Below are 27,968 nucleotides of genomic sequence, written 5' to 3' on the forward strand. Positions count from 1 at the left end.
AAATATTATTGCAAGTAAATCATGTAAAAAAAATGTCGTAAACTTATGTAATAATTCTTAGAAACTTAGCCTTTTTTCTTCTTTTTTTTCCCCTAGAGAAAGACAGAGAAAGAAAAACCGCACCAGTCCGCTACACGAATTTTTTCGGTGGTAACTAAAAGGTTAAGACACGCTGATCTTGAAAAGCGTTCTAAAATTGTAAGAAAAAGGTTGAAATGGATACGTTCTTCCTGAAATGTATTTTTAGTGATTGTTTATCAATGAAAACTTTTGCCAGTTAATTTGCACTGTATTTATGTTTGAAAAAAAATATTTTTATCTAAAGGAAAACATAAGTGATAAAAGTGGCAGTTGTATTTACTTCCAGCAATAGTGTTAAGAAATTCATTTTAAATTGGAGTGAAAGGGAGTTAGTGGGGGCAGGGGCGCCTTCAATTGAAATTTTTGGGAGAGGAAAAATTATTCGATTTGCCGAATGAGTCACAAAATTTTGCCATTGATAAAAAACGGGTATGCACATATACGTATATTTTATAAAAATGGATATTCTGTTGTTTAAAAATTGTAACATTGTAATTTTGTCTCCAAATTTGTTGAATCTTCAGACAAAATTAGCCGAATAAAAAAACTTTGGGGAGGTCCCAGTGACCTCCCATCGGGACAGGCATGAGTGAGGGAACTACTGGTGAGTTTTGTGGGAATTGGCGCTATAATTTCGTGAAGTCTCGTCCGTTGAATTTCTGATTTGCGGGGCAAAGAAGTTGCTTTAATTCCTGTGTCATTCTTCTTACGAAGGCAAATGCACTACAAAACGAGCAATTAATCTACAGCAACTAGTGACCTTCTGGTGTGACAGTTTGATGAATAGCAACTGCCAAAAATGTCAACGGTTGATACCATAATTGATAGGCATACATCAACAGTTTCTACGAGTAACCGGAAGCACTTTAGAATATGCAAATCGAGATAGAGTTGTACTTTCTATGTACGACCTTCTCCAGGTGGAATGTATGACCTGTCGGGGTAAATAAATGTTCTACACATAAGAAACTTAACCTTAAAAAACTGACTATAGCCTTGAGTGTTTTTTTTTGGGGGGGGGGGGGGGATTTTTAGGGAGATATCAGCTACCCCTTAATTTTTTCAAATGCAGATACAGAGTGGATTCACTGTCTCTTTTAGGAGGGATTCATTACTAGATGTGAACTGGCAACATAAAATATGAGCCTAAATCACAAGTATAGTACTCACTCAAAAATAGAAGGTTTCGAGGATTTCTCACCGGCAAATTTTCGAAATTTAAAATCCCAGAACTAAGATTGTGTTAAGGAGAGGAGAGGGAAGGGTTCGTAATTTATAAACGCAATTTTGGCTTTCCCTCGGAAAATTACCGAGGGTGGATCTCGATTCTCTCCTCTCCCTAACATTACCGGGAAAAAAATGACTGGTTAAATTGGAAAAAAAACTACTTCAGATAAAATTATAATTCAGTTTTGTTTCGTTTTTCTTTAATCCGTGTCAAAAAAGTTTTTTCACAACATTAATACACGTATGCACCTATTGTAGCTGTGAGTAGATTTAGGCGATTTTGAAGTTTTGCCAGGTGCTAGCGCACCTTCTGTGGGGTGAGGGTTTGATCACAAAAGTCCTTACACGGCTATAAACAGTCATACTAGAATTGGTAATATGTATCAAAACCAAAGGTCCTTCGGGGAGGGGAGCGGGTGATCCTTAAAACCCCTCTCATGGCAACCCCTGGAAGTTTTTTCTTTCATAGATGCCATTTTCATTTTTCGATGTTAGCGCCACCTACGTACCTTTAGCTAATATTGTACCAATGGGGAGAAAATATGATAAGATAAGAATCAAAATCAAAGAATATTTATGCATAAATCTTAAATATTTTTTTTAATTCATTTTTCTTCATAAATGCAAGACTTTATGAACAACCCATGTCCCCTGCTATTTCATTCCACAAGATCATTATTCTAGACTCTAGACCACGGAAGTTATCATTCTTCAGCAAGTTGCTGAAGCATCTATGAGGTGTCATTCTAGAATAAATTACCTGGCAGATAATTCGGCTCAGAGGTGAGGTGTAATGTCTCATTCAAAAGCCTATAATGTCGTAGCCTATAGTTGCATTATTAGATTAAGAAGACACAAAGTCTGAGACACAAACAGAACTGTCCTAGACAACGACGGTTTGAGTTGTAGGTTCTTTCGTGACTATTCTCTTCATGACTATTTTTAGGTCATCTTGAATCGGATGACGCTGGCGGACATGCTTCTCTGGCATGAGAAAAAAGCAAGTGAAGTGGCCCTTGAATACTGGAAGTAAACTTCCGTAATCCCACTCAAGCCGTGACGACAAGGAAGGACTATCGCCGACCCCCGTGACTTTCGTTTTTCTGGATCATTGCAACATTTTATGCTCAGCTCACGAGACGTGTGGAGTTCCAGCTGAATTATAATAGAAACATACTTCTCTTCCTTCTCTTATTACTAAGGGCAGCTGCACTGCTAAAAAGTTTTGATTATATTTTTGTTCAATAAAAATTAGTTAGTAAGTATGATCAAGGGCGTCCCGATGATAGGGAGGTCACCGTGACCTTCCAAAAATGTCTTTATTCGTCACACTTTGTCTGACAATTCGGCAAAATTATCATCATTCGTCATAATTTGGAGTTCTATTAAGCAAATTGAAAATTTCCGCCCTCCCAAAAATTTGATGTTCGGGATGCCCCTGAGTACTTGTGTACCCTGATTGCTTATGCAGAAGGGGGCGGGGGGAGCAGAGCCTGATTAAGGCACGGCTCTGCAAATCCGTGAACCAGGCACCACAATTTTAGGGCCACGAAAATAGGGAACATTTCTTTCTTTCAATGTTGTGTAGGAAACTACTACTTTTAAAAAATGTACTGATTTTCTTGTGAGAGATGCACCAAGTTTTTCCAGAACCTGGGTATGACCTTGGCTTAATTGATTGTAAAACGATTTAAGAAAATGCATTTTAGTGGAATTTTTTTTACCGTTTTTTGAAAGATAAGTTACTGGCACAAATTGGGTACAAAAGCTGCCCATTATTTTCCAGGAATGTTTCTAAATTGTTTTTACCGTGTGTTTGTTGCCAATAAAAAGGTTTGCAGAGTGCTAGAGCACTATATAGTATCCCAGAATCGGTGCGAGCGCACTGAATATAGTTTTGCGTTTTTTTTTTTTTTTTTTTTTGCTTAATATGTTCATTCAATAATTTCAACTCGAAATTTTTACTGTTTGGAGGGCTAAAAAATTCTCAATGAAATAGTTTTGTGTGTCATATTTATATCTATATTTTTTTAATTTAAAATAAATATCCATCTTTATTCAGGTTACCAGGTGTTTTGTAGCAAAGCACACTTTGGGAAACTGAGTTCAAACGCATGCAAAACAGCTCTGGAAATGAATTATGCAACCATACATTCCGCGGGCTATCATTACTAAATTTGATAAGAATCCAGAGTTGTCAAATAAATAAATAAATAATAGGAACAGAAATTTCGCAGTCTCTGAGTTCATTAGTTTTTTTTTTTTTTTTTTTTTTTTTAAATTCTTATCAAAAGCAAAAATGAGGCAAACTCATCCTACATATCTTGATAAAACAGTCTGCAACGCATACTCGTCCTTGAAATATATATCATCGTCCTGACTCATCGTTATTTCTCGTAATTCCCGTAAGAGTATAAATCATTTTTTTCTTTTTATCTTTCATTTCATCAAAGATTGAGTTGGTGTAGTTTCCGTTGTAATCTAAACTTCCCGTGTAATTTTCATTCTATTTGATAAAAATTAACAATAATGACGCAGTGACTTAATTTTATGTTATTTTCACTTGATAAAAAGGACTCTCAACATAAAAAAAACTCATATGAAGATAGCGATATTTCATTCTTAATATTATGTATCAGAAACAATTTTCTTAGCATAATTTCATTTTCAAGAGCAGATTTTTTTTCAGTAGTCTGCGACGGAGATTAAAAAACCCAAAAATAGTCTACAAGGTGGACGAGCATAAGATAAGTCGCAACACTTATTATGCGAACCAATACTTGAAAATAAAATGCTAATGAGTGAAACGAAGGCTAAAACATCTGAATAAAATAGAAGACAGGTACTGGACCAAGTGCTTTTGACATTCTTGACAACTGTGGACTGCAGCATACATTTTATTAGGCGCTTTTTTTTTTTTTTACTTTCTTTCTATTTCACTTTAAACTGTATTTTTCGTATTTAAATTTGATAAATTCGTGAAAATGCGAAAAAAGAAATCTTTCCAATTCAAAAAGTCTACAAACCTCCTCAAAAATCTGCGACCTGCGACAGGCGTCGCAGTGTCATGCTGTTTCTAATACAGTCGAGTCCCGACAGGGGCGGCAAATAGGGGGAGCAAGAGGGGGCGGTTGCACCTCCCCCCCCTATTTTGCGCAGAATGTTAAGAAATCAGGAAATTCAATTTACCTAACGCGCAAATCAGTGATCATATGCAATAGGAAGTTTAAAAAAAAAAAAAAAAAAAAAAAAATCTGCAGATGATCTTTAGTAAAAGTTGATGAAACTCGAGACCTGTCCAGCCACGAGCAAGTGTTTTTCGCTATTTGGATCAAAACTTTGAAATTCATGAATCATTTTCAGAGCTTTCATAATAAAAAAATAGATGGAGAATAAGTTTGTTTTAACTAAAGAAGAAATTTCCTCACATGGTTTAAATGCCTCATACTTGTAAGTACAGTGTTAAGATGATGCTTCTGCTTCTAATGTGAAAGGGCAGTGCAGTGTGACTGGCCCGATTTTTACGAGAAGTTTCTTGGTATTTTGAGTTCATTGTTGCGCTCATATTTTAAATATACGTTCAGTTAGTGAGTGAACATTGATTCCTCCTGTTAAGAGGCATATTTGAGCAGTTCAATACATTGTATACTTTCATGGAAACTTCTTACAAAAGACACGCTATTTTTGAAAAAAAAATCGTGCATCAACAGATACTTTTGCTGGATGAGGCACAAAATGGTCTTCAAAAGTTAAAGCTAGAACTCTTGATCGAGCTCCTATTAAGAGCTTCTTGTTAATTTGGATTTATTAGAAACATTAAAAAATAAATAAATAAAAATGTGACAAAAATCCACATGATGATGCAAAGTCAAATGATTGACTCAATATTTTGTATCAAATAATAGATTCATTCAGTTTCTAATGAAATTAACACAAGATTTAGTGATAAATCTAAGTTCAATATTATATGTGCAGGTTATTGAACAAGATAAATAAAATATTTCAGTTACAAGTAAAAGTTGTTGAACGAAGCAAAAAGAATTGTTTTATGAAGAGCCAGTGTACTTCAATGATAAAAAATAAAGACTAGAGCACAAATTTTAAACTTGCATGTTTTTTTTTTTTTTTTTTTTTTTTTTTTTTTTTTAAGAGAAAATTTTTAAAGATGCGTTTTCTAACATAACTTTGTAGCTTAAATTGTTTTTTCACCGATTCCAATCAACTCAGCTAACTGTGAAAGATCATTTTCGTGCCTCAGAAGGTTAGAGATTTTTTTTTTTGGTGCATGATGGGACAAGCGAGACTTTCATCTTCAGCTATACTGCCAAGAGCATGCCGCTGGATATTGACGGAATATAGTATCAAGATTTCCTCTTCTTCTGGATTCCAAAAATCGTGCATTAAAAATTTACTTTAGAAACGGTAGTATCAAGATCTTTTCTGTTATAGCTGACTATAAAATAAATTAAAAGTGTGGATAGTAAAATTTGAATTTCTTTAATGACCTTACTTGAAAAAAAATGTACTTGTATTTTATTCTACATTGAGAAAATTCATGTTTAAAAAAACTCGACCCCCCAAATGAAATGTTGAAATGCCGCCCCTGAGTCCCGACTTACGCGAGGGATGCGTTCCAAGACTCCTCGCGTAAGTCGAAATTTCGCGTTGTGGAAAAATATATGCATACAATTTTTTTTTAAGCTTACCAAATTCGTTTAGACACTTATAAACACTCCTCAAACTGCTCAAAAGCATTTCTCAACCATACACTAGTTTTTTGCATATGGAACTGAACATTTACTGTATTTAAAAAATAAAAAACTGTTTTATTGAACATGAAATACTTTAAGATGCACAAAATGAATGACCAACGGGAGGGAAAGACACACGGGGGTAAAACAACACAGTGCGCGCAGCATGTAGTAATACTAAAATGATGCAATATAACAGTACTACTGTACAGTAGTTACAGTAACACTATTTAAGAGTTCAAAAAATGAAGATATTCATGACTTCTGCTCCATGATCAAATTGCTATTCATATCTAATACATTTTTAAATAAAGTTGCTTCGACGTTTCTTTTATAACGTTTCAATTTGTGGCAACATCTCCTCTTCCTGGTGTTTTTCTTTTTTTCGACAGAATATGTATTAAATATAATCCCCCCCCCCCCCCCCCCACCGTAGAAAAATGTCAAATGACGGGCTTGTCTTTATTGCATTTCCGTTCAATATGAAGCATTTTTTTTTTTTCAATATCTGCTCTGGTATTATTCTCATGAAAGGGGGGGGGGGGAGGATTTTGACAAATGAAAAAAAAAACTTCAATTCAGCAACAGTGTATCAGCCATTACATTTTTGCCTAATACATTCATAATTATAGAAACTGATGGTCTGATAGAAGCAAATTCTAACTATGCAACGGCCAAAATATAGTGTCTTGAAAATATTTCTTCTGTTGAATTTGTGCGAGTAAAATTATAAATCCTTAATTTTGATTGCAGAATTAAGTTAAATTCATATAGATGTTTCTAGAATGGATGATTGGTTTGAAATCAAAATGCTTTCGTCGATCGTTGCTTATCTTTTTATTAAAGGCTTTGAACTTTCTCATAGGTTAACAATAAGAAATGCATAAACATAATTGTTAATTTCTATTTAGATCTCAAATGCCTGTGAGTGTGGATGGTCAGCTCACCATGGAAAAAACTCCAGGTTATTTGGTGACTCCTGGCGCGCCTCAAAGGATAGCCAATATGTCCCGCAACTTATTACTCCTATTGGTTGTTAGGGATCCCGTCACGAGAGCCTTGTCGGACTATGCCCAGGCATCGAGCAAGAGACCTCAGGACACAAGGACATTCGAAGACATGGCTTTCAGGTAAGATTTCTCAAAATGCAATTGTGTGGCTTAGAAAACCAGAGTGCCTTTTGTCGCGTCCTTATCGCATTATTATGTGACATGAAAAAGATCCCCCCAGTACTCGTTTGGTTTTGAGTACTCTTGGCAAAATGAAATCCCTAGAGCAGTTTCGTACTGAAGACAGCACTGGTGCCTCCATCTGGTGGGAAAACTGCGAGTCAAAAATCTTGTGGCAACGCTGTCCGCGATAGTGGTGTAACAAGAATGGATGCTATATTGAGAATCGCAGTAGACCTGCAAAAGGGAAAGCCTTTGACGCTGCCTGATTTAAAGGGGGAAGGGGGGCTAAAACAACGAAATTATTAAAAACAATGGATGAATTTAAAAGGCAGGATCATGAGGGAAAAAAAGCTATAGTCCTATTTACAACATAAATCCTCATTCCAGGTCATGCAGTTTTTTTTCTTCTAAAAGGCTTTGCACTATAGAAGAAGAAAATGAGCTTTAAAAAGGAGTTGAACGCATAAAATTAAACCTCATTAATTTATGGAAACTTGATTTTCAAAAAATATATTGGGAGACAATATGATTTCCGCGGTACATATAGTTCTACTTTTGATTTTGAAAGTGAATACAAATATTGTTTTTTTGGTTGTTTGTTTATAAAATTACTCTGAGCTAGCGCATATTTTTTCGGCACAGAAAATATATTTTAGTTTCTGCTTCTGTTTTTCGGAAACTACAAAATCCGAGAAAATTTGAAATCTAAATTTATTCTCGTATTTTTTCATTAGTAATTGCAATTGTATGATGTACGGAGTCTTAAAAGTGTTTTTATGGAGTAGCTTAGTTTTTAATGTCGTTTCCTTCACAGGAATGCGAGCACCGGATTGGTAGATGCCGACTGGACAGCCATTCGCATTGGTCAATATGCCAAACACTTGGAGCGATGGATGCGCTTCTTCCCCCTGAGCCAAATCCATGTGGTCAGTGGAGAAAGACTGGTTGCAGACCCCGTCCAAGAGCTGCAGGTTTGGTTCATTTCAACAAACTTTGAAAAAAAATAAAGAAAACTGAGATATTTTTTAACGTTTCTAAAAGCATATGTCACACATTGGAAACCGGCAGTATAGTAGTTTGACACACAAGCTAAACTATACTGTGTTCTTAGAAAAGATAGACTGAGAGTAAACAATATGACAGAAGGTTTTGCCCTTATGCTACTTTTTGGAACTTTTCCGGAAGTTTAAAAAAAAAGTAAACCAATAGTGTTCGCATTAGCCATTTGCTTGGCAACAATTTGTTGTTGTCCAAGCCAAACACGTAGCCGATTGGCGCATTTCTATCTTTACATCTAATCTATCTTCAGGGGCGGATACAGAAAAATCTTTTGGAGGGGGCCCGGGAAATTGAACAGCCCCCTCCCCCATACACACATTCGATGTTTCATAACATAGTTTTCATGACTTTATTTTTAAATGCTTTTTAAAGGATTCCGGTAGGTTAATGAATCGACTTCTAAGTACACAAATATTATGCTGTACTAATACATTTTGAATGTGGACGGAGAACATCTTTAATGTTTCAAACCTATGAAATACTAAACTTATAACACTTGGGCAAGGTTATTAAATAAACCCCTTCCTCATTTGATTTTTTATAACTAAATTTATATTCTTACTATAAAATATTATCTGATTAAAAAAATCATAGCTTCGTTACATATAACTTGAATTGCATTCAGAAACTATTTCTGTGTGAATTCCAAAGCAGTGGCTGATTTATTTTTAAAACCATAATACCTTTGAGATAACATATTAGTACGACATGCCGTTTTCATTAATAATCATGTTTTTTTTTTCAAGAACTAATATATGATTTCTTTCATTTTGCATTTTTTATAAGCTGGAAAAGAAATCTATTATTTCGCAAATAGGTTCCTGATCAAAATGACTCTTTTAGGTGCGCCTCCACATTTTTTAAAAAACCTTAATTATTTATTCAACCAAAGAAGAATTAGTGGACGAATCGCGACAGCACGTTCCCTTGATTTCGAAACCGGTGAGTAAAATGTATTCTGCCACTTTAGGCCTCTGACTCCAGTACTACTTCTTTAGTAAACAAAAATACTTTTACTCAAAATATGCTGTGTGTTTTTTTGCTCTTTTTAATCAACTATATATATAAAAAATGCAAAAGAGAAGTCAATTCAAAAATAGTAAATAAAGTAGAAAAACTAATTCATCCTTTTCGGGGGCATGGGCCCGTTGCCCCCCCCCCCCCCGTAAAATCCGCTACTGTCTATCTTACCCGTCAACGCAGTACAGCTTCTTAACGTAATGTTTCAAAGTATTTTCTGTATGTTTCTTCATTTTTTTCTGGTGTTTATTTAGTTTAATTTTTTGAACCCAAATAAAATTTGTTTTTCTTTTCTTCTTCTTCTTCTTTTTTTTTTCTTTTCTTTTTTTTTTGTGTGTGTGTGGAGGGGGGGGGGGACTTTATTTTTGCAACATTTTTCTTTTCTTTTATTTTTATGCCTATGTTCAAAATATATGTAGAAAGTGATAATTAATTTTAAATTTCGCAAGGATTTTTACCTACCATAGTAAACATCAACTCCAAACCAATCTGTGATTTACGTTAAATTAATCAAACGTTTTACATTAGTGTTGTACATAAGTGTAATTTTTTCCTCCTTTCCTTATTTTTAGGCAGTGCAAAAGTTCCTAAAAATTCGACCATTGATTGGTCCACAACACTTTTTCTTCAATCAGAGCAAAGGGTTCCCTTGCTTGAGGAAATCTCCCCGCAGCGAAGTGCCCCGGTGCCTGGGAAAAACTAAAGGACGTTCGCATCCACAAGTGGCAACCTCTTCTCTGCAGAGGCTGAGAGACTTCTTCAGGCCTTTCAACCAAAAGTTCTATCGGATGGTCGGCAGGGACTTCCAGTGGACTTGAAATTTGTAAGGGCCAGCTTACAAAATTTATTTGTTGACTGAAATTACGAGAACTACGATCTGGTTCAAAAACAATTTCAATCGCTACAATGTCTTCCACTCGTGATGTGGTTGATGAAAGTGCCAGCAATAAATTCATCACCTAGCAAATCGGCAACCACAGATTATACATACCTGGAAGAAATAGTGTCCGATCATGTTTGGTGTGGAAAATTGGCAAGCGCCCAGTTAAGTCGCTACCAAATGAATCAGTCCAGCAAGGAGAAAAAATAAATGTTTTTAATTTAAAATTACAATATCTTTCTGGAGTTTGTTAGTTTGTTTGATGATCAACGTATTTCCAAAAGAACAAAACGGCTGGGAATTCCATGAGTAAATTGTTTTAAAATAATTATAGGCATTTAATAATTTGTGAGGAAGAAGCTGGCACCTCTAACAGCTAATGGAATAAATACTCCCATCTCCGCCTAGAAACCGGATGTTTACCTTTGCATCGATTACAGTATAAAGTGTGCGGTGCACTTATAGTCCACTTCACGATTGTTGGCGTTTGTACGAGCGAATCTACTTCAAAACCGATTAAAAATAAGAAACGACAGAGTTGTTAAAAATAAGCATTGAATGAAAAAGTTTGAAGCATTGTTGTTTGTTTACAATTTTGCAAACAGCTTGTTTATGAATTAATTGCTTTTTGCACCGAGCACCAACAATAGTGAGGTGGACTATACGTATCATTTATTTTGTCGACCATTTTTGTCAAAATTGAAACATCACCAAATGCACGATAAATTGGCAGTAATGGATTCCCCCAATTTGCTCTGCTCATTTTGAAAAACGTTCGGATGAAGTTTTTTGATGATATTTTCTGATCTTAATTTTCATTTTGCGATAATTTTGGTTCTGACCGAAATGTTCGACGGGATAATTCCTAGGTATTAAGTGTACTGAAAAGGAAATACAGTGATTAGGAGAGGTGCAGCCAAGATATGTTTCTGTGTATGGGGGAGGGAGTATAATAATCCTAGTATTATACATGTCAAGGCCGTAACGAGAAAATAATTTCGGAGAGGGTTTAAAAACGTTCATGCGGAGTTTTGCGCTGTTTATGCTAATGTTCAAGTCGTCGGGTTATCTATTATAAAAACATTTTATGCAATTAATATACGTATGAAAGACATTCGAGTTTTGAAACAATAGTGTTTTGAAATTTTTAAATATAAACGTAAGATTTAAATGGGTTTGAATACCAAGAACCCCCCCCCCCTCCCTGTATACAGCCCTGCTACATGTAGAACGTACATATGAGAACAGGTCGACGTCGATCGAGAGGTGGGCATGACTATGACAAGGATTCCGTTTGGGGGGGGGGAGTAATCTGAAATAAACTCACTTCAGTAATTAAAATTAAAAGGCGCAATGCGGCACATTGGAAAAGGAAATACAGTGATTAGGAGAGGTGCAGCCAGGATACGTTTCTGTGTATGGGGGAGGGAATAAAATAACACTACTCTAATCCAAAATAAGTGGGGGGGGGGGATCAAAAACAATTCGATGCAAATAGAATTTCATAAATCAAACTCGAAATATGTACCAACGTGGTTTCTTAAAATATTTTACTATTACAAGGAACGATAAAATTCTCTAAATAAAGAATAAAATAAATTAATTGAATTATTTGATGCTTAGTATTAAGTCATTACAGCTGTTGAAAAGAATATTTTGTTGCACGGTATTAAGTAAAAATTCCAAAACGGAGAAAAATGAAAGGGGGGGGGGGAGTTACCAAACAATGGCGGTGCCAAATAAAAAGATTGTCCGAAATTTGACTCTTTTTATTTTTTTTAAATCAGATTGAGCAAAACGTATGTGTCTAAATGAATGTTATTCAGTGATGCCCGACCTAGGGCCCGCGTTGCTGTTCCGTTGTTCTGTTGAACCTAGTAAATCGAAAAATATTTTCTAGATACTTCGAAAACAACTAATGATCTTCATTCGGCAGCAAGAATGATTGGTGCAAATTTGGAGCCAAATGGTCAAAAATTGGTTTCTAAAAGTCAGATAAAAACTTGGTATTGATAAAATAATCATGTAATATGATGACGACAATTCCTGATTTGTAATTTTTCTTTTTTTCTCTGATTTCCAATGTTATGTAGGGGAAAAAATCAATACTCAAATTTCGTATGCGTTCTGGCTCGCGAGAGTCATCTTAATGTGCGATGCGGCCCTCGGGTAAAACAAGGTTGGGCACCCACTGCTATATGATGGGCAATAGATATTTGCATAAAAGCTTTTTTTACTTTTTTTTAAAACATTTATCGGTTTCACATTCATAAAAATCCTAAATAGTTGTACTACTTAACAGTATCTCTGTTATAGTTTTTAACTGCGCACTTTGCTGTGATATTAATTACGCAGCGATTCTCAACCACTGGTTCGGCAATTATTTTTTACAACAGTCTGAATTTCATTCAAAAGGTTCTTTTACTTATGGATAATAACTCCGGTAACTGCGTTTAAATATTCTTGTAAGTAGAATGTACTCGTAGTAAAAACATATTAAGTAGTAAAAACTTATGTTTTTTGGTTAAAAAAGCAAGGAAATGAGAAAAAAAAACTAGTCCGCGATTATTTTTTTTTCTTTTTATTTTTATTTTATTTTTATTTTTTTTTCAAGCTGTACCGGTTGACGGGTCAATAAGGAAGGAGAATCGCTGAACTGCAGGACCAAGCAGATAAAAGAAAACTCCAATAATAAAAATTAGAATTTAATGAACTTTTACTGTCAATTTGCTACGGCGCAGGTTGCCAAACTATTTTTCGACGAAAAAAAAATTTTTTTTTGCAAAAATTCTATATTTGAATCTTATTTTATAAATTTTCAGAAAATTTAACAATGAAATTGTGTTTCAGTAGCAATTATAAATTTTTCCATTCTTTTTTTTTTTTTTTTGTGATGGAGAGCGGGGTAACCAAAAAAAAAAAAAAAAAAAAAAACTAAAGTTCTCACATTCTTGTTTTGGATAAGGTCATATTTAATGCATGAGTCGAGAACTCTTTAACACGTGCTCGTAATGAATAAATGCCGAGTATAGCTACTAGGGATAAGCAAAAAGCAGTATGATTAATGGGGACATTGCTTGAACATGATGTAGCCATTTATTCAAAGCATTGAGGGAATTTGATGATGTAGAATTAGGATTAAATTTTAAGCACGCATATTTAAAAAAAAAAAACATTTGGCGTAATGCATTTCTTTTAAAAGATGAGCTTATAAATTGCATTTTTAATATTTCTTCCAAGAGGACTTTCTCACACATAAATAAAAACAAAGCGCCATTCAGCTCATAAAAAAAAGTTCCTCAAGTTAATTTCATTATATGTAAAAAATATTTCTCGTTAAATTATCTCTTTTCAGTTATTGCTAGAACAATCGAAAAAATAGTCATTTTTATTATTTTAAAGTTACTTTTCAAAAGCAGTTCAGCAAGGACAAATGAATAAATATTCTTATCACTTTTAAGTTACGTTTATGAAGTTATTGCAAATATAAATGAAAAAGTACAATTAGAATTTTTAAAGTTATGTTACTAGCAGTTATTGCAAGTACAAATTGATAAATACAGTTACTATTTTAAAGTTATGTTACTTGCAGTTATTTCAAGGACAAATTAATAAATACAGTTACTATTTTAAAGTTTTGTTACTAGCAGTTATTGAAAGGACTAATTAAAGCAGCAGTTATTGCAAGAACAAATTAATTATCATAGTTATTATTTTAAAGTAATGTTACTAACTGTTACTGCAAGGACAAATCAATAAATACAGTTATCATTTTCAAGTTATGATACTAGCAGTTGTTGCATACACTAATTGCTACAACAGTTATTGCAAGAACAAATTAATAAGCAAAGTTATTATTTTTAAGTTATCTTACTAGCAGTTATTGCAAGGACAAATTAAAAAAAAAAACAGTTATCATTTAAAAAATTTCTCGCTCAAATACGTTGATGCTTTCATTAAATAAAAGCTTTTGAAACTGATCTCTTCAAAAATGGCAAATTCCTTCTTGATTTCTATTGTTTATGATCATTTGTGTGTTGTAAGTATTTTTTGTGATATATCAAACTGTTTCATAAATACACAAAATGATCGCAGTTTTCTATAGATTTTTTTCATGATTTTTAAAGTATAATAATTTTATAGAAATAACGATAATCTAGACTTGTTACTGTTGGAAAACTACTAAAAATAACCATTCCTTTTTTGGGGGGACAAAAAACAAATCAGAAATAAGTCATACTTTTACATGTAGTGAACTGTTTTGCCAAGGAAAGGTAAAGTACTGTGTCTTCAAATGTTTCATTTTTCATTCTTTTATTTATTTTTTTTTACGTTTTTGTCATCTATTGTACTTTTGCTTTATTGTACAAATTTGCTCATTTGGTTTTCACTGAAAATAGAGTATGACAAAAATGTCAAATTCCAACATTTCCCTGCTGTTAGTATGGAATCCAAAACGCCTTTCTTCAAATATCTTAAAACCTCATTTCTGTAGAAACTGCGCGTTATCTTAACATTGTATTTGGAAATATATTGTTATTAGGGATTGCAATACCGGACCAAAATTACAATACCGGTATTCCGTATTTTTAATACTGGAATACCGGTATTAATACCGATAATTGAAATTTTTCAAAAAATGCTTAAAAACATATTGTTTCATTGCCACATTTCATAATTTTGTACCAAAATTGAATTATTTATGAAAATGTATTGTGAACAAATATAAAGTGAATAAACAAATATCATAATAAAAAATCAATAATAGAAAAAAAAAAGGTTACATCTATTGAACTGTCTCCAAGACTGGATTTTAATACTCAACTTTCCTGCAGGTGAAAATAATCTTCCTGAATTCACGCAGGTAGCTGGTACTATCAATAATGCGTGATACACCTCCTCTAGTTGCCACGAAGTCCTTCATTTGCAAAGAATTCAGTTTCTTGCGGGCTTGTTTTGGATAAATCTTTTTTTTTTTTCTTTTTTTGTATTTTCCGTTCGCTTATATTGTGCGTTACTTTTTTTTTTAAATAATTTTTCTTCAATTCATGAGAGAGAGAATTCATTTCCAAAATTAACATCATCTTCAAGGATTTCCTCTTGATGAAAATCGGTTTGAACTTGCTTTTCATTAACCCAATGGTTTAAAATTTATGATGACTTTAATTTAATTTGATCTTTTTTTAATTGTTTGTTATCGTTTTCTTTTCAAAATTCTTAACGATTATGTAAATATCTGAAAATATTTTCTAGTTACGTTTATTTTCCTTTATGCAAATTTTCAAGACACTATAAAACTGCAAAATATTGTCTCGCCAAGCATACAGCTAAATAGCGAGACAGGACAGAACACCAATTTCGATGTAAACAAATTACCATTTGTTATACTAAAAAGAAGAGGGTTTTTTTTTTTCAAAATTCAATGCAGTTGAGAGAAATATTTATAAAAATATATCATAAAGTATTGCTGCAATTGATGGTTGGAATATATTGCTCATAGTACAGCTCAAATGCATTCGTAATTATACATGCAATTAACTTTGACAAAGAGGCAGGTGAGTGATCAATGAAATGAAAAAAATAACCACATGGTGTACACAAACGCAAGAAAATACGATTCATCACACCATTCAGTGAAAAGATCATTTCGTAATCTTTCTGCTACTTTTATTAATGGATAGTCTACAAGTTCGGGCTTTTGAAGCCAAATCTATATATCAATGGATCGATATTGGTATTGTCTCATCAAAAGGAAAATGTTCGTTAAAAATAACAGCAGATAACTCATCAGTTAAATTGAAAACTCTTAAATTATAAAAACATTTCATCATTTTCAGCTAATACCGAAAATACCGGTAATTTACCTCAGCTAATACCGGTATTACGAAATTGCAAAATAGCACGTAATACCGGTATTCGGTATACCAGTATTGCAATCACTAATTGTTATATTCTGAAACTATTTACTTATCGCAGGTTTCGAAAGTATTTTTGCTTTTTTTCTGCATTTATACTTATTTCCAAGTGACCAATGTATTTCGTGTATGGGTGATTTTTTTTTTATACATTACTCAGCTTTGATGTATAGAATTGTTTATTGAATAATGCGTTTTAATATACTGAAAGAATATTCTCCTACTTTTAATATTAGAAAAAAATATCTTGTATCCTTATACTGTCAGAAAATCAAATAATAATAATTTATTTTTGTTCAATGAAAAAAAAATTCTTCAATTCCTTATATCCTTTGTAATGAAAAATTACATATTTGCTCATAATTTCTGAAAAATAATGATCTAAATTTCAAACCTTTACCAGAATTTCTGCTTTTACTTTTTTTTTTTTCTTTCTTTTCTTTTTTTTCTTTTTTTTTTTAGCATACTGATTTAGACAACTTTTCTAATAGATCTGATCTCAGTCTCACTGTTACTCTGCCATTAATGTGATATTTCAACGAAGTTTTCAAAAAAATTTCTTACGCGGAAATGACCTAAATGATATTTAATTTATGCAGCATTGCTGAATATATAATGCATTTGAAGAACAAATAAGTTAAAATCTACTTATTTTTTAACTACACTCTATTTTTAAAGCAAATGTGTTGACTTTTGTCCTTTACAATAAAAACAAGAACGTTAAAAGCTATTTTAGCAGTGAAATGAAATAAATGTGCCTTTTAGTAAACATTACTTAAAGATGTATGTGCCTTGCTCATTAAGGGTAAATATATATTTTGTAACATAGTTTTACGCAAGTTTTCCGGTTTATATCTGTACATACTTTTTGCTAAAATAAAACATAATTTGAAAAAATGTTATGTCTATATTTAAACATTTATGTCTTTTTAAATCAATACAGAGAAATTGCTGAAAAAGGCGTTCTCTGTAACGCCGAAACACGTGTCTGCTGTAATTGACAATTTGTGCTTTTTTGATGTTGTTTTTTCTTACTTTACTGTTCAGCACAAAGGTATTTATTTTTCTTACATACCATGTATGCCGAATATTTGAATATTTATATTTTATCCTTTCAGTTGCATACGAGTTTGCAAGTCATGATTTCTATGGTTTTGCTATTGTTTTTTTAAAAATAAAGTATGTTTTCACGCACTCTGAGATGGATTCTTAGAGACTGTCTACAAATGATGTCACGTTTTGAGGGAGGAGGTGGTTGAGTAAATTGTGACAAGGGGGAAGAGAAAATAAGAAGTGTGACATTACGCATTTTTTATCAGAACATGCTCATGAAAAACAGGATGACATACAGTGGCGTAGCTAGGGGGGGGGGGCGGAGGGCGGCAATTTTCTAGGGGCGGCAAATTGACCCTTTTGATATGGAAAAAATAAATGTATTTTCCAAATAAGGAAGTTATGGTTTTAATCTGTTACTGCAGGCAAAAAGAAAATTTTTTCTTATAGCACTCAAAAGGACTTTCCCAGAAAAATATCCGTGTTTAAACACTCAAATTTATGAATGAAAGCTTGATAATAATAAGAAATTCTCTACATCAGGGCTTCGCAACCGGTGTGCCGCGGCACACTGGTGCGCCGCAACAAGGAACCCGGTGTGCCGCGGTATTTTCGTAGTTATATAAAAAGAATGAGCCTTGAAGTTACGACCGAATAGCGTTCGATCGTTCTGTAACTTCTAAATTCACCCTGTCAATCATGTGCAAAGGGACATACCCGACAAGGGGAGAGGGGGGATTTGATGCCTCACTTCTATTAAACTTCTTGTGATCCTATTGCTTTCAGTTTTTGAAAACGGATTTTAATTTCCACGAAATCAACAAATAATACAGAAATTTTTCTAAATTTTTCGCAAACGGGAGTATTGTCCCCTTCCCCGGGAATTTTAGCTCCAGCTTTAGCTTTCGTTTTCCTCTTTTCCAGTTCCGATACTAATTTCCTTTTATCGTAGTTTCGCAAAGCTCTTTTCTGAGACTTAGTAAAATAGAAACTAAAACCATATATTGTTTCCTCCATCATGAAGTTATCATGGCACTTACCAGATGAGCTGAAGTCGTGAAAATCGTGAATTTAAAAAAATCGAGGCCGCGTAGTTCTTGCCTTTTCTCCGTATTTTGTGAAGAAATGAGGGCAGATAGATCACCACTCCCTACTTCTTCATATAGAGATTCGCTGGCTTTCACGTGGTGAGGCACTATCAAGAATTTTTGAATTGAGGGACGAGTTACGACAGTTTTTGATTTTAAAAAACGAAATGCGGTACGCCAGTTTGTTGCAAGACAAATATTGGCTGGGAAAACTAGCGTACATGGCTGACATTTTTGAAAACCTTAACGAATTGAATCGGAAAATGCAAGGACAAAGAGAGAATTTGGGTTATATGTATGAACAAGCTATAAACGGGTTCAAATCAAAAATTCAGCTGTGGAGAGAAGAAGTAGTTCGTGGCTCATTGGACATGTTCAAACGGACCGTCAGCATGGTATGTGAAGAAAATGGCATGGAAGAAAAGCTGCTGAATGTGGTGGCAAAACATTTAGTCATACTTCAGGACAAGTTTAAGCACTATTTCAAGAATATTACCATGGAACAGTATAACTGAATTCGTGATCCATTCTCTTCATCTGGGGATGCATCAGGCTAAAGACCTTTCTTTGAAGGCTCAAGAAGAATTTATGGACCTCAGAGAGACTGTACTCTTAAACTTAAGTTGAGCGGAGTGCCTCTGGAAGAATTTTGTTTGCTGGTTAAAAATGAGTATCCCACTATCTCTTGTATTGCTATTGATGTGCTGCTACCATTTTCAATTACATATCTTTGCGAACTCTTCCTCTCAGCCCTCGCACTTATAAAAAACGTCAACAAAGAAACACTAAAAGAGACTAATTCTGAAAAAAAAATTGGCAGCAAACCCAAAGCGCTCTTTCTAATAACTTTTCTAAAATTGCAGTTTTTGACTTAAATTTAGCAATTTTCTCTAAGTGTGGGCCCTTATTCCCCTTAAATTTTTTTTCTTTTGAAAAATATAGAGAATAACTAAGTCTTATTTTTTCTTCAATTAAATTTCTAGTTTTAATTTGAATATCTTTGACAGTTTTATGTATTAGCTATTTCACAAAGGGCGGCAAATTGAGGAACCGCCCCGGACGGCAAACACTGTAGCTACGCCACTGGTGACATATAACAAGTGGAAGAGAGGGGGTAAGGGGTAGTGTGACACTTTATGACGAAGGAGGTAGGGGGTTGAAAACGTTGGAAAAAAGTAACATCATTTATGATTTTCCCCTTGGAGAAAAGCGGCTCCCTTGTACTCATTATGGGGTTTCAGATTCCAGACCTCACTCGTTTTCTCTCGCCCATTGCAAGCTGCAAGTATGCTGGTCATCTCACGCGGCACACTTTCAGTGAGATGTCTTACGGACATGATTAAATAGTTGCTGAGCTTTTATCGAATCAAACCTTCAGAAAAATGAAAATGTTCATATTGACATTCTTTAAACAACCTAATAGACACGTTTCGGGGGTGCCCCGAACTTAAACTTTTGAGAGGACGGAAATACTCAATTTGCTGAATGGAACTCCAAATTTCGCCGAATGATGATAATTTTTGCCGAATGGAATTTCAAATTTTGCGAAACGAAATTCCAAATTTTCCCGAATGGAATTCCAAATTTCGCCGAATGAGGATAATTTTGCCGAATAGAAATTCAAACTTTGCGGAGTGAAAATCTAAAATTTTCCCGAATGGAACTCCAAAATTCTCCCGAATGGAACTCCAAATTTCTCCGAATGACAATAATTTTGCCAAATGGGGATTCAAATTTTTCGGAATGAAACTCCAAAATTTCAAGAATGATACTCCAAATTTCGCCGAATGAAAATTAAATTTTACCGAATGGAGCTCCAAATCCCACCGAATTAGGATAACTTCACCGAATAGAACTTCAAGTTTTGCTGAATGATGATAATTTTCCCGAATCATCAGACACAATTTGCCAAATAAGGAAATTTTTGGAAGGTCACCGTGACCTCCCATCGGGGTGCCTCTGACAAAAGTTATTCACACCCTCCTTTCTCAAAAGACAAACTTCTGAATATTTTAACAAAAGCAACAGCCTTTTTTAAGTATATTCCGATCTCGTTGAACAAAAACCATTTATTTTCTTCGACGCAAAAAAGCCTAGCAGGCTTTTAAAAATGAAAGAAAACGAAAATAAGCTTAAATTATCCTCTGCAGCAACAAAACACCTAACGCATACTCATTTTATGATTATCAAACTGGAAGTTTCCTGTGTTTCTTCGATTTCTTCAACCCTTTGTTTGCTTGAAATCGCACGCAGTACGTGCAGGGTGCGTATATTTCATTCAAATAATGACAAACATTTAAAGTTTATTATCAAAACGTGGTAGAATTTCTTTAAACAATCTTTATCGAAACCAGTTTTTTCCCTATTAAATTTCATTGGCTAATCTATTTGTGTTATTCAGTTTGAAATGGTAAAATCCAATCTCTCAAATCCTCTCTTGTTTTTTGTTTTCTCTGTCAAGCAGGTCATTTGCCTTTTAAACAGAATCTTTAACAATGGGAGCATACCAGTTTTCATAGTTCTTTTCCCCTTTTCTTCTTTTTTTGTAAACAGCAAAAAGAAAAACAAAGGTCTTAACTTCTAATACTACTACTGACAAACTAAGGTTTAAAACATCTTGATGTACCAAATGTCAGGGAGTCAGGGACTCTTGATGTACCAAATGTCAGGGGCGTTTTCAAGTGTCACCCTAAATCAACAAAATTAATATCACTTTTTTCTGACTATTAAGAACTATATCACTGCCTTTTGTTTGCACAACCATACAATGAAGGCGGAACACCATGAAGATACATTTTTTTTTCTTGGCAGTGACACTTTTTTAGGAATCGCTCTTCATCTAGAAGAAGTAGAAGACCTAAAAAAAATCTGTTACTACTTCTGTTATGAATATCAAGGAAGTTATAAGAAGTGGAAATTTATGCTAATTTACTGCATAACAGAAATTGTGTTACATTTAAATTTTAACTTTGTTTAGTCTTCTAAGAGTAGCAAAATTATGGTGACCTATGACCAGACTGCTGGCAATGACCATACTGCGCAGACGTTTAAGATCAGTGACTTAAAATCACCTTTTTTGTCATTCGGCAGAGCTCCTCCTTTATTTGTACAGGTTGCGGGTTGCGAGAAAACTAATCGGATATTAAAATGGAAAATAATTCCTGAAAAATATTCCCATTTCTACAACAGTTCCTTGAAGTACATTTATTAAAGATTGGAAAACATGAACGGATACTTTTCGGTTACCATTCGGTAACGCACTCTGATAAGGAAATCAATATTATTTCGTCTCTCCTTTAAACATGTTATCCAACGAAATAATTGAGATAATGCGCATTAAAATGAAATGAAGTAAACGAAGCAGACGAAGATTTTGTCCCCAAAGGAAATTGTGACAAAATTTAATTCGTTCATGGAACAACAACAAATTTACTGAAAGAAAATGGCAATAAAATGCCATTCGTGAAATAAATGATTAAAGTTACTGAGAATCACACTGATTAAAAAATTTTAGAGAAAAAGTGAAAGTTTATGAAAGGTAAGATTACGAAATTTAGTTTTTGAAAGCGAGTGATGTTGAAATTTGGTTCCTTAAAAGGAACGTCGCATAAAAATAAAAACAAATAATATGATGTGTTCAACTTGCAGTTAAATTACATAAAAAATAAATTACTTTTTTACTACTTTGCAGTTATTTTGTATTATAGCGTTTACTTCACAATTGAATTGCTATATAATAAAATGAATTACATTTAAATGCGTGTTTAATTCAATTCAAATTTTGAATGAGAACTTAAATTAAACAAAATTTTGCGTTTGATATTATTAGATGCGGACTTTGTATCATTTTAATAGAAAAGTGTGGAAGAAAATTTATTTTCTGCAGAATATCTAGAATAGCTTAAAATTTCATTACATTTTTGGGACAGTGATTAACCTTCCTTTTTTCTTTTTTTTTTTGAGCAATCACGATTGCTAATTGTTTTCATTTGACCGTCCTTGATGTTGTGGCTCCTTTTTCAGCTTGGACCAGGGGTCTCTGCAGCACCACCGTCCATCGGCCTCTGCAGGCGCGCTTCCTCTGGTCCTGACCACTGTCACCCGGAATCTGATGGCGTGCATATCCTACACACACGCGCGCTCCGTACACACTCTCACACACACGCGGGCACCTTTGCTCACACATACACGCGGGCACCTTTGCACACACACACACACATCTGCCTTTATACACATACACTCACGCCTACGTTCATACATGTAGGTCTACGCACACACACAAGCCTACACATCACATGCACGCACGAACGCCTATACACACACATGCCTGCACACACTATACACACGTAACCGCCCATGAGAAGGGGCAGGGTTGAGGGGACAGGGGCCGTTTCTAGAAACAATAACTTCAACGAGTAGGGTCCTGCCTAAACTCGTGATTGCGAAAAACATAATTTGAATTCGAAATTTCAAAATTCAAATTAGTTTTTTTTTTTTCTCGTTTATTGGCATTCATCTCTCATTCTATACCGGGGAATTGAAAATCTTCAAACAGGACAAAATTGAAACAAGTCTAAGTGATAGGCATAATCGAGAACTTTTGATAATCGAGATGTCAGGAATCGAGCACATATGATAATCGAGTTAATATGATTCTGGAGTGATCTTGAGTAATCGATTGATTCGATTATGAGAACTCGATTATGCCAGGGGCGGCAAATGAGGGGGTCAAGAGGGGGCGGTCGCACCCCCAAATTTTTTGAGCAGAATGATAGAAAATGGATGAATTCAATTTATGTAAGTTGGAAATCAATGTTCATTAATGGAAATCTCGCTGGTTCTCAGCAACTATTTGATGAAACTCGACACATTCCCAGATTAGAAAAAATGTTTTTCGTTATTTGGATGATGACTTGGAAATTCATGAAGTATTTTCGGCTTTTTCAGAACATAGAAAACTGATAGAGAACCATGGTTAATTTTAACTAAAGGAGACATTGCCTCATATAGGCTATATATTTCACACTTGTGTGCCCAGTGTAACGATGGTATGCTCAAAATGAGGGGCTCGTGAAAAGTGGTGTGGCAGCATGGTTTTCACATGAAAATTCCTTGATATTTTGCATTCACTTTTACGCTCATTTTTTAAGTGTATATTTATTCGATGAGTGTTCATCGCTTTCTTTTGCTAGAAACACATTTCAGCTGCTCAATGCATTATAATGCTTCCATAGAAACTTCTTAAAAATGCATGTGATTATTGAATAAAAAACACATATCAACCAAATACCTTTTATGGGGCTCTATAATTATGCAATTGCGGAGTGACGCAGATAATCTTCAAGAGTTAAAACGATAAAACATTTCTCTATAACTTCAAAGCAATGATTTGTTGACTGGAAGAATTATAGCAAAACGATTCTTTCAATGGTGAATAAGCTCATGCCCTGTACCATGTATGACTTCGTTTGAATTTTTATCCAATTTGTTTGCATCGGAAAAAAGTTTTTGAAAAATGCTTTACTCTATTAAAATCTATATCTTCAAGCCGCTACTCGACTATTCAAACCACAGTTCAATCTACAATTGATCTGTGCACCATACTACCACAGTTCAATCTACAATTAAAGCTGAAAATAGATTTTTTTATAGATGTATATTTCAATCAATCGTAAAATTTTTCAAAAAAATTCTTCCTCCGAGCCAATTTTAAAGAGGCGCAAAAAAAAAAAAAAAAAAAAAAAAAAAAAAAGTGACAAAAATCCGCATGATGATGCGAAGTCAAACATTGATTTTTGAATATTTTGTATGAAGTAATAGATTCAGTTTCGAATGAAATTAACACAAGATTTGATGATAATTATTTTTCTGTATGGTTGGCTGGGATTATGGTTATTTGGATTGGATTTTGAAAACGAAAAATAAAATGTTTCGACTGTGAGTAAAATTTTTAGCATGAGGCAAGAAAAATTACAAGCAATATACCGACAGAATAGTTTTCGTCCTTGTTATGGACTCTTAAGTTTAGAAAAGTGAATAACAGAGCTGGAGGCAGATGATATCTGACTGAAGCTGAGAGCGCCGACATGACTAGATTATTCCATGATGAAAAGTTAAAGCCCCTTACAGTTTTTGAAGTAGCCTGGGTGATTTTGAAGAGCAAGATATAAAAAGTGTTTTCATACATAAATTTGTGTTACTTCAATTATTTTTTAACTATTACAATCAGCTCAGATAGAAGAGAAAGATTTTTTTTTATGTCTCAGGAGGTTAGAGAAATATTTTAGAAGCACAAAGCGCGAAAAAAAAACCTTTTCCATTTGACTGAACTGGCAAAACAGCACGACATTGGGCTCTGATAGATTAGTAACACGATTCCCTGCTCTTCCGAATTCCAAAAATCATGCATTATAACTTTTCCAAAAGGTATAAAAACTTTAGTAGCGAGATGTTTTGTATGATAACTTTTTAGTCATTGAATCAAAATTTTAATTGTTTCTAAACACTAATTTTATTCATACTAAACCGATTTTATGACAACTTCTTGTTAGCTAATGTGTGTTTGGTTTCGCTTTGGGGTTATACATATTTAAGAAACTCGACCCCCCAAATGAAATGGTGAAATGCCGCCCCTGGATTATGCCCATCACATAGTCTAAGAACACCCGACATACCAAATCTCGCTATGACTCACCAAACACAACAAAAGTTAATAACTGTCTCTGGGAATATAGGTTTCTCTTCAAATTCGAAGAAAACTTTAAAACGCCAGAACGTCGAACCGTTGATAATATCAACCCTTGCTATTAACCTAAAAAAATTTTTTAAGTCTCGAACACACCCTTTAATCACAGAGTTCACCAAATGCTTCGGAACGGAACAATGCCTTGCTCGTGTGTGGGAAAATTGCCGCACCGACTGATGGACTGATACAGGATGCTCTGTCCACTTGCATATCGAGCAGCCGAGACCACACCCAGGAACGAGCAGTTAGAAGTTTTGTTCGGATTTTGGTTCCTTATCTGTGTTTAATGTACCACGCCCAGTTCGTCTGAAAAGATCACCACCCCCAGAAATCTTGACTTCACTTCAGTTTTATTTTATCTGTCAAAAACGTCTTGAGTAATTTAAATAGCTGATGATGGAGCTCCAACGGTGTTTATTGTCAATTTAAAAAAAAGTGGAATTTCTCTTTAATGGGCCCACTTTGTGACTCACGCTGCTTCAAATGAATAATTTTAATCTGGTTTAAGTTGGAAAAGATAATTCAACTCAGATTTGAATACAATAACGCACAATGACATTTAAATGTCTGAAATATAGAAAGAATAATGTTAGTTTTAATTAAAAGGGCTTGAACTAAGAGTTTTCCCCTCTAATGTTAACTCACTCTGATTTTATCAAAAGTAATTTCCTCGGAGGGCTCAGTGTTTATCATTTTCTTCCGTATTTTCTTTCTCCTCCCCCCCCCCCCCCCGAAATTGGAGCAGTGGGAAGCGAAGGAATGTAAGTAGACGTTTTAAAAATGTTTGGTAAAACTTGTACAAGATTTAAATCGCAGATAGATTTTCATTAAAAAGTGTTTTTCTATATCATGCTGTATAGCAGCACTACTATTAGCGATACTAGTAACATCTTTGACCCGAAACAAATGAGAGTTTTTCCTGCCATTTGCACCAGTTATTATCTAAAAAGTTTTAACTTTAGCACTTACATCCTCTGCTTCTATGTGCTTTAATCAGTAAGTGAAAAAAAATTCCAAAAAAAAAGAAAAAAGTTTGAGAGTACTAAAAAATTGTTCGATATTGTTTCATATTTTCTCGATGAAAAAGGAGGGAGACGGGCAGCAGTGGCGGATCTAGACAATCATTTTGGAAGTGCGCCATTCGAAATTTCTTAGCAAACTTTCTTTGGATGTTAGTCCTAATGCTCACCTCTCAAACAGTACCGAATTATTGATTTTTCCAAAAAAAAAACACCCTCCTTACCTATCTTTAAGTTTTTATACCAAGTTCAAATGTAAAAATAACAACAGAAGTAGGGTTAATATACAAAATTTAAGATAAGGTTAATACCAAAAAGTTTTTTATGCGTAATTTATTGGTTTGAGGAAACATATATAAATTTTTAGTTACCCTTCGTGGCATTTGAGGAGGAGCATGGGAATAAGGGGCGCTCCTCCAAAACAGTTCCAAAATCGAAGCCATAAATCGAAAGTTTAGACTCTCTTTAGTCTCGTGAACAATAGGTGTACTCAAGAGGACAGCAGTATTTAGAGATCGTCCAAGTGCCTAAAGTTGGCATCAAGAAATGATGTAAGCATTGGAGCAAAATTTTAGAAATAAAATAGTTTTGTTTCAAGGAGAGGGAAGTAATCTTTCTCCAAATTTAAACCTAAATTTCTTTTAAAATAAAAGTTATGTGTTAAATTTTGTTATTTTCTTATTATATTTTCCTTCTTTTTTTTCTTCTTGAAACAATTCCTACACTTACAAGGTTTTAGGAGGTGCCATTTTTCCTATGCTCCCTCTCTATAGATCTGCCCCTGATAAGCAGATGTAAACTATTTTCAAAACAGTTATTAAGGGTTGACAGTCATGAAAGACCAACTGTATGGTTCCTTCTCATTCATTATAAAGATTTAGTTCTAACTGCATTTGTTTCAATTTTCAAAAAAAAAAAAAAAGAAAAAGAAAAATTAAAGATTACTGAATGAGTCAGTATTTCTTTTAGAAGCAATTCTTATAGAAAACATTTTGGATTTTTCGGAAATTAAGTACCGATTGTCATAGAAAAGCATTTTAATCTACTTTAGCATTTAATCTACTTTAGTATTTAATCTACTTTAGCATTTTAATCTACTCGAACCTAGCCGCAAGCTAGGTTCGAATAGATTAAAAAACTACTTTGCGACATTTCTACATCACAAATGATCACGTGAGCGAAAATCTCGATCTCGCAAGCTAACGAGCTTGGAATGACCACCCAGGTTCTGACCTGGGTGGTCAGTCGGTAGATTTTCGAGATGCAGAAAATCTTCAGCGCCCTTGTCGTATGATTATGCGGTATGTAAAAGATCCCTTTGGTATTCATTTGACTTAGAATATCCCTCGGCTAAATAAAATTCCTAGTGCAATTTCGCATCAAATGAGAGCCCAGGTGCCTCCATCTGGTGGAAACTGGGGTTAAAAACACTACTGTGTCATGCATCAGAGCCTTAATGGTGACACACGAAAGACTGATGCATTATTGGAGAGCGCACTAGGTCTGGTTATGGCCCAGACGCCTCTTGAAGTGGATCTCTTATACAGCCCCACTGGAAAGAAAAAAAAAAAAACAACAAAACAGCAACCCTTTATGCTTACTTCCGTTATCACTTTTCGTGTATCGGAGTATAGTATGAACTCCTATTAGGAGCTAAATGATCGAAATTATATACGTTAATGGAGGGAGTCCCATTACAAGTAGGGGAATGTGGGGCAAAGTGAATTAGTTAAGATGACTGAGTTTTTTCAACATGAACGAATTGAAAATTCGTTTTGAAAATTGCAGTACAAAAAGAAAGAACATTTTGTTTTACAATAAACTTCCATTGAAATGTTATTTTTAATTTTTGGCAGTAAATTTGAGTCTTAAAAAAAGGTGGAAAACTTTCACTTTTTTTCATGGAGCTAAGTGAAAAATAAAATACTTTTTTAACGAAACATTTTCTATTCGAATAT

At 34.1% G+C, this 27,968-nt stretch overlaps 1 protein-coding gene across 1 annotated transcript in view; it reads left to right on the forward strand.

Annotated features, from left to right (window-relative positions):
• The window catches only part of LOC129223798 (heparan sulfate glucosamine 3-O-sulfotransferase 3A1-like), a 125,420-nt gene extending 115,068 nt beyond the window's left edge, over window positions 1–10,352 (forward strand). Inside the window, exons 3-5 of the mRNA XM_054858154.1 lie at window positions 6,971–7,189; window positions 8,046–8,202; window positions 9,883–10,352. Coding sequence (XP_054714129.1) covers window positions 6,971–7,189; window positions 8,046–8,202; window positions 9,883–10,128 — 622 coding nt within the window. The 3' untranslated portion in view covers window positions 10,129–10,352. The remainder of the gene's footprint in view (window positions 1–6,970; window positions 7,190–8,045; window positions 8,203–9,882) is intronic.
• The last annotated feature ends 17,616 nt before the right edge of the window (window positions 10,353–27,968 follow it).

This window comes from Uloborus diversus, chromosome 6, assembly GCF_026930045.1.
Source record: "Uloborus diversus isolate 005 chromosome 6, Udiv.v.3.1, whole genome shotgun sequence".
NCBI classification, from domain to species: domain Eukaryota; kingdom Metazoa; phylum Arthropoda; class Arachnida; order Araneae; family Uloboridae; genus Uloborus; species Uloborus diversus.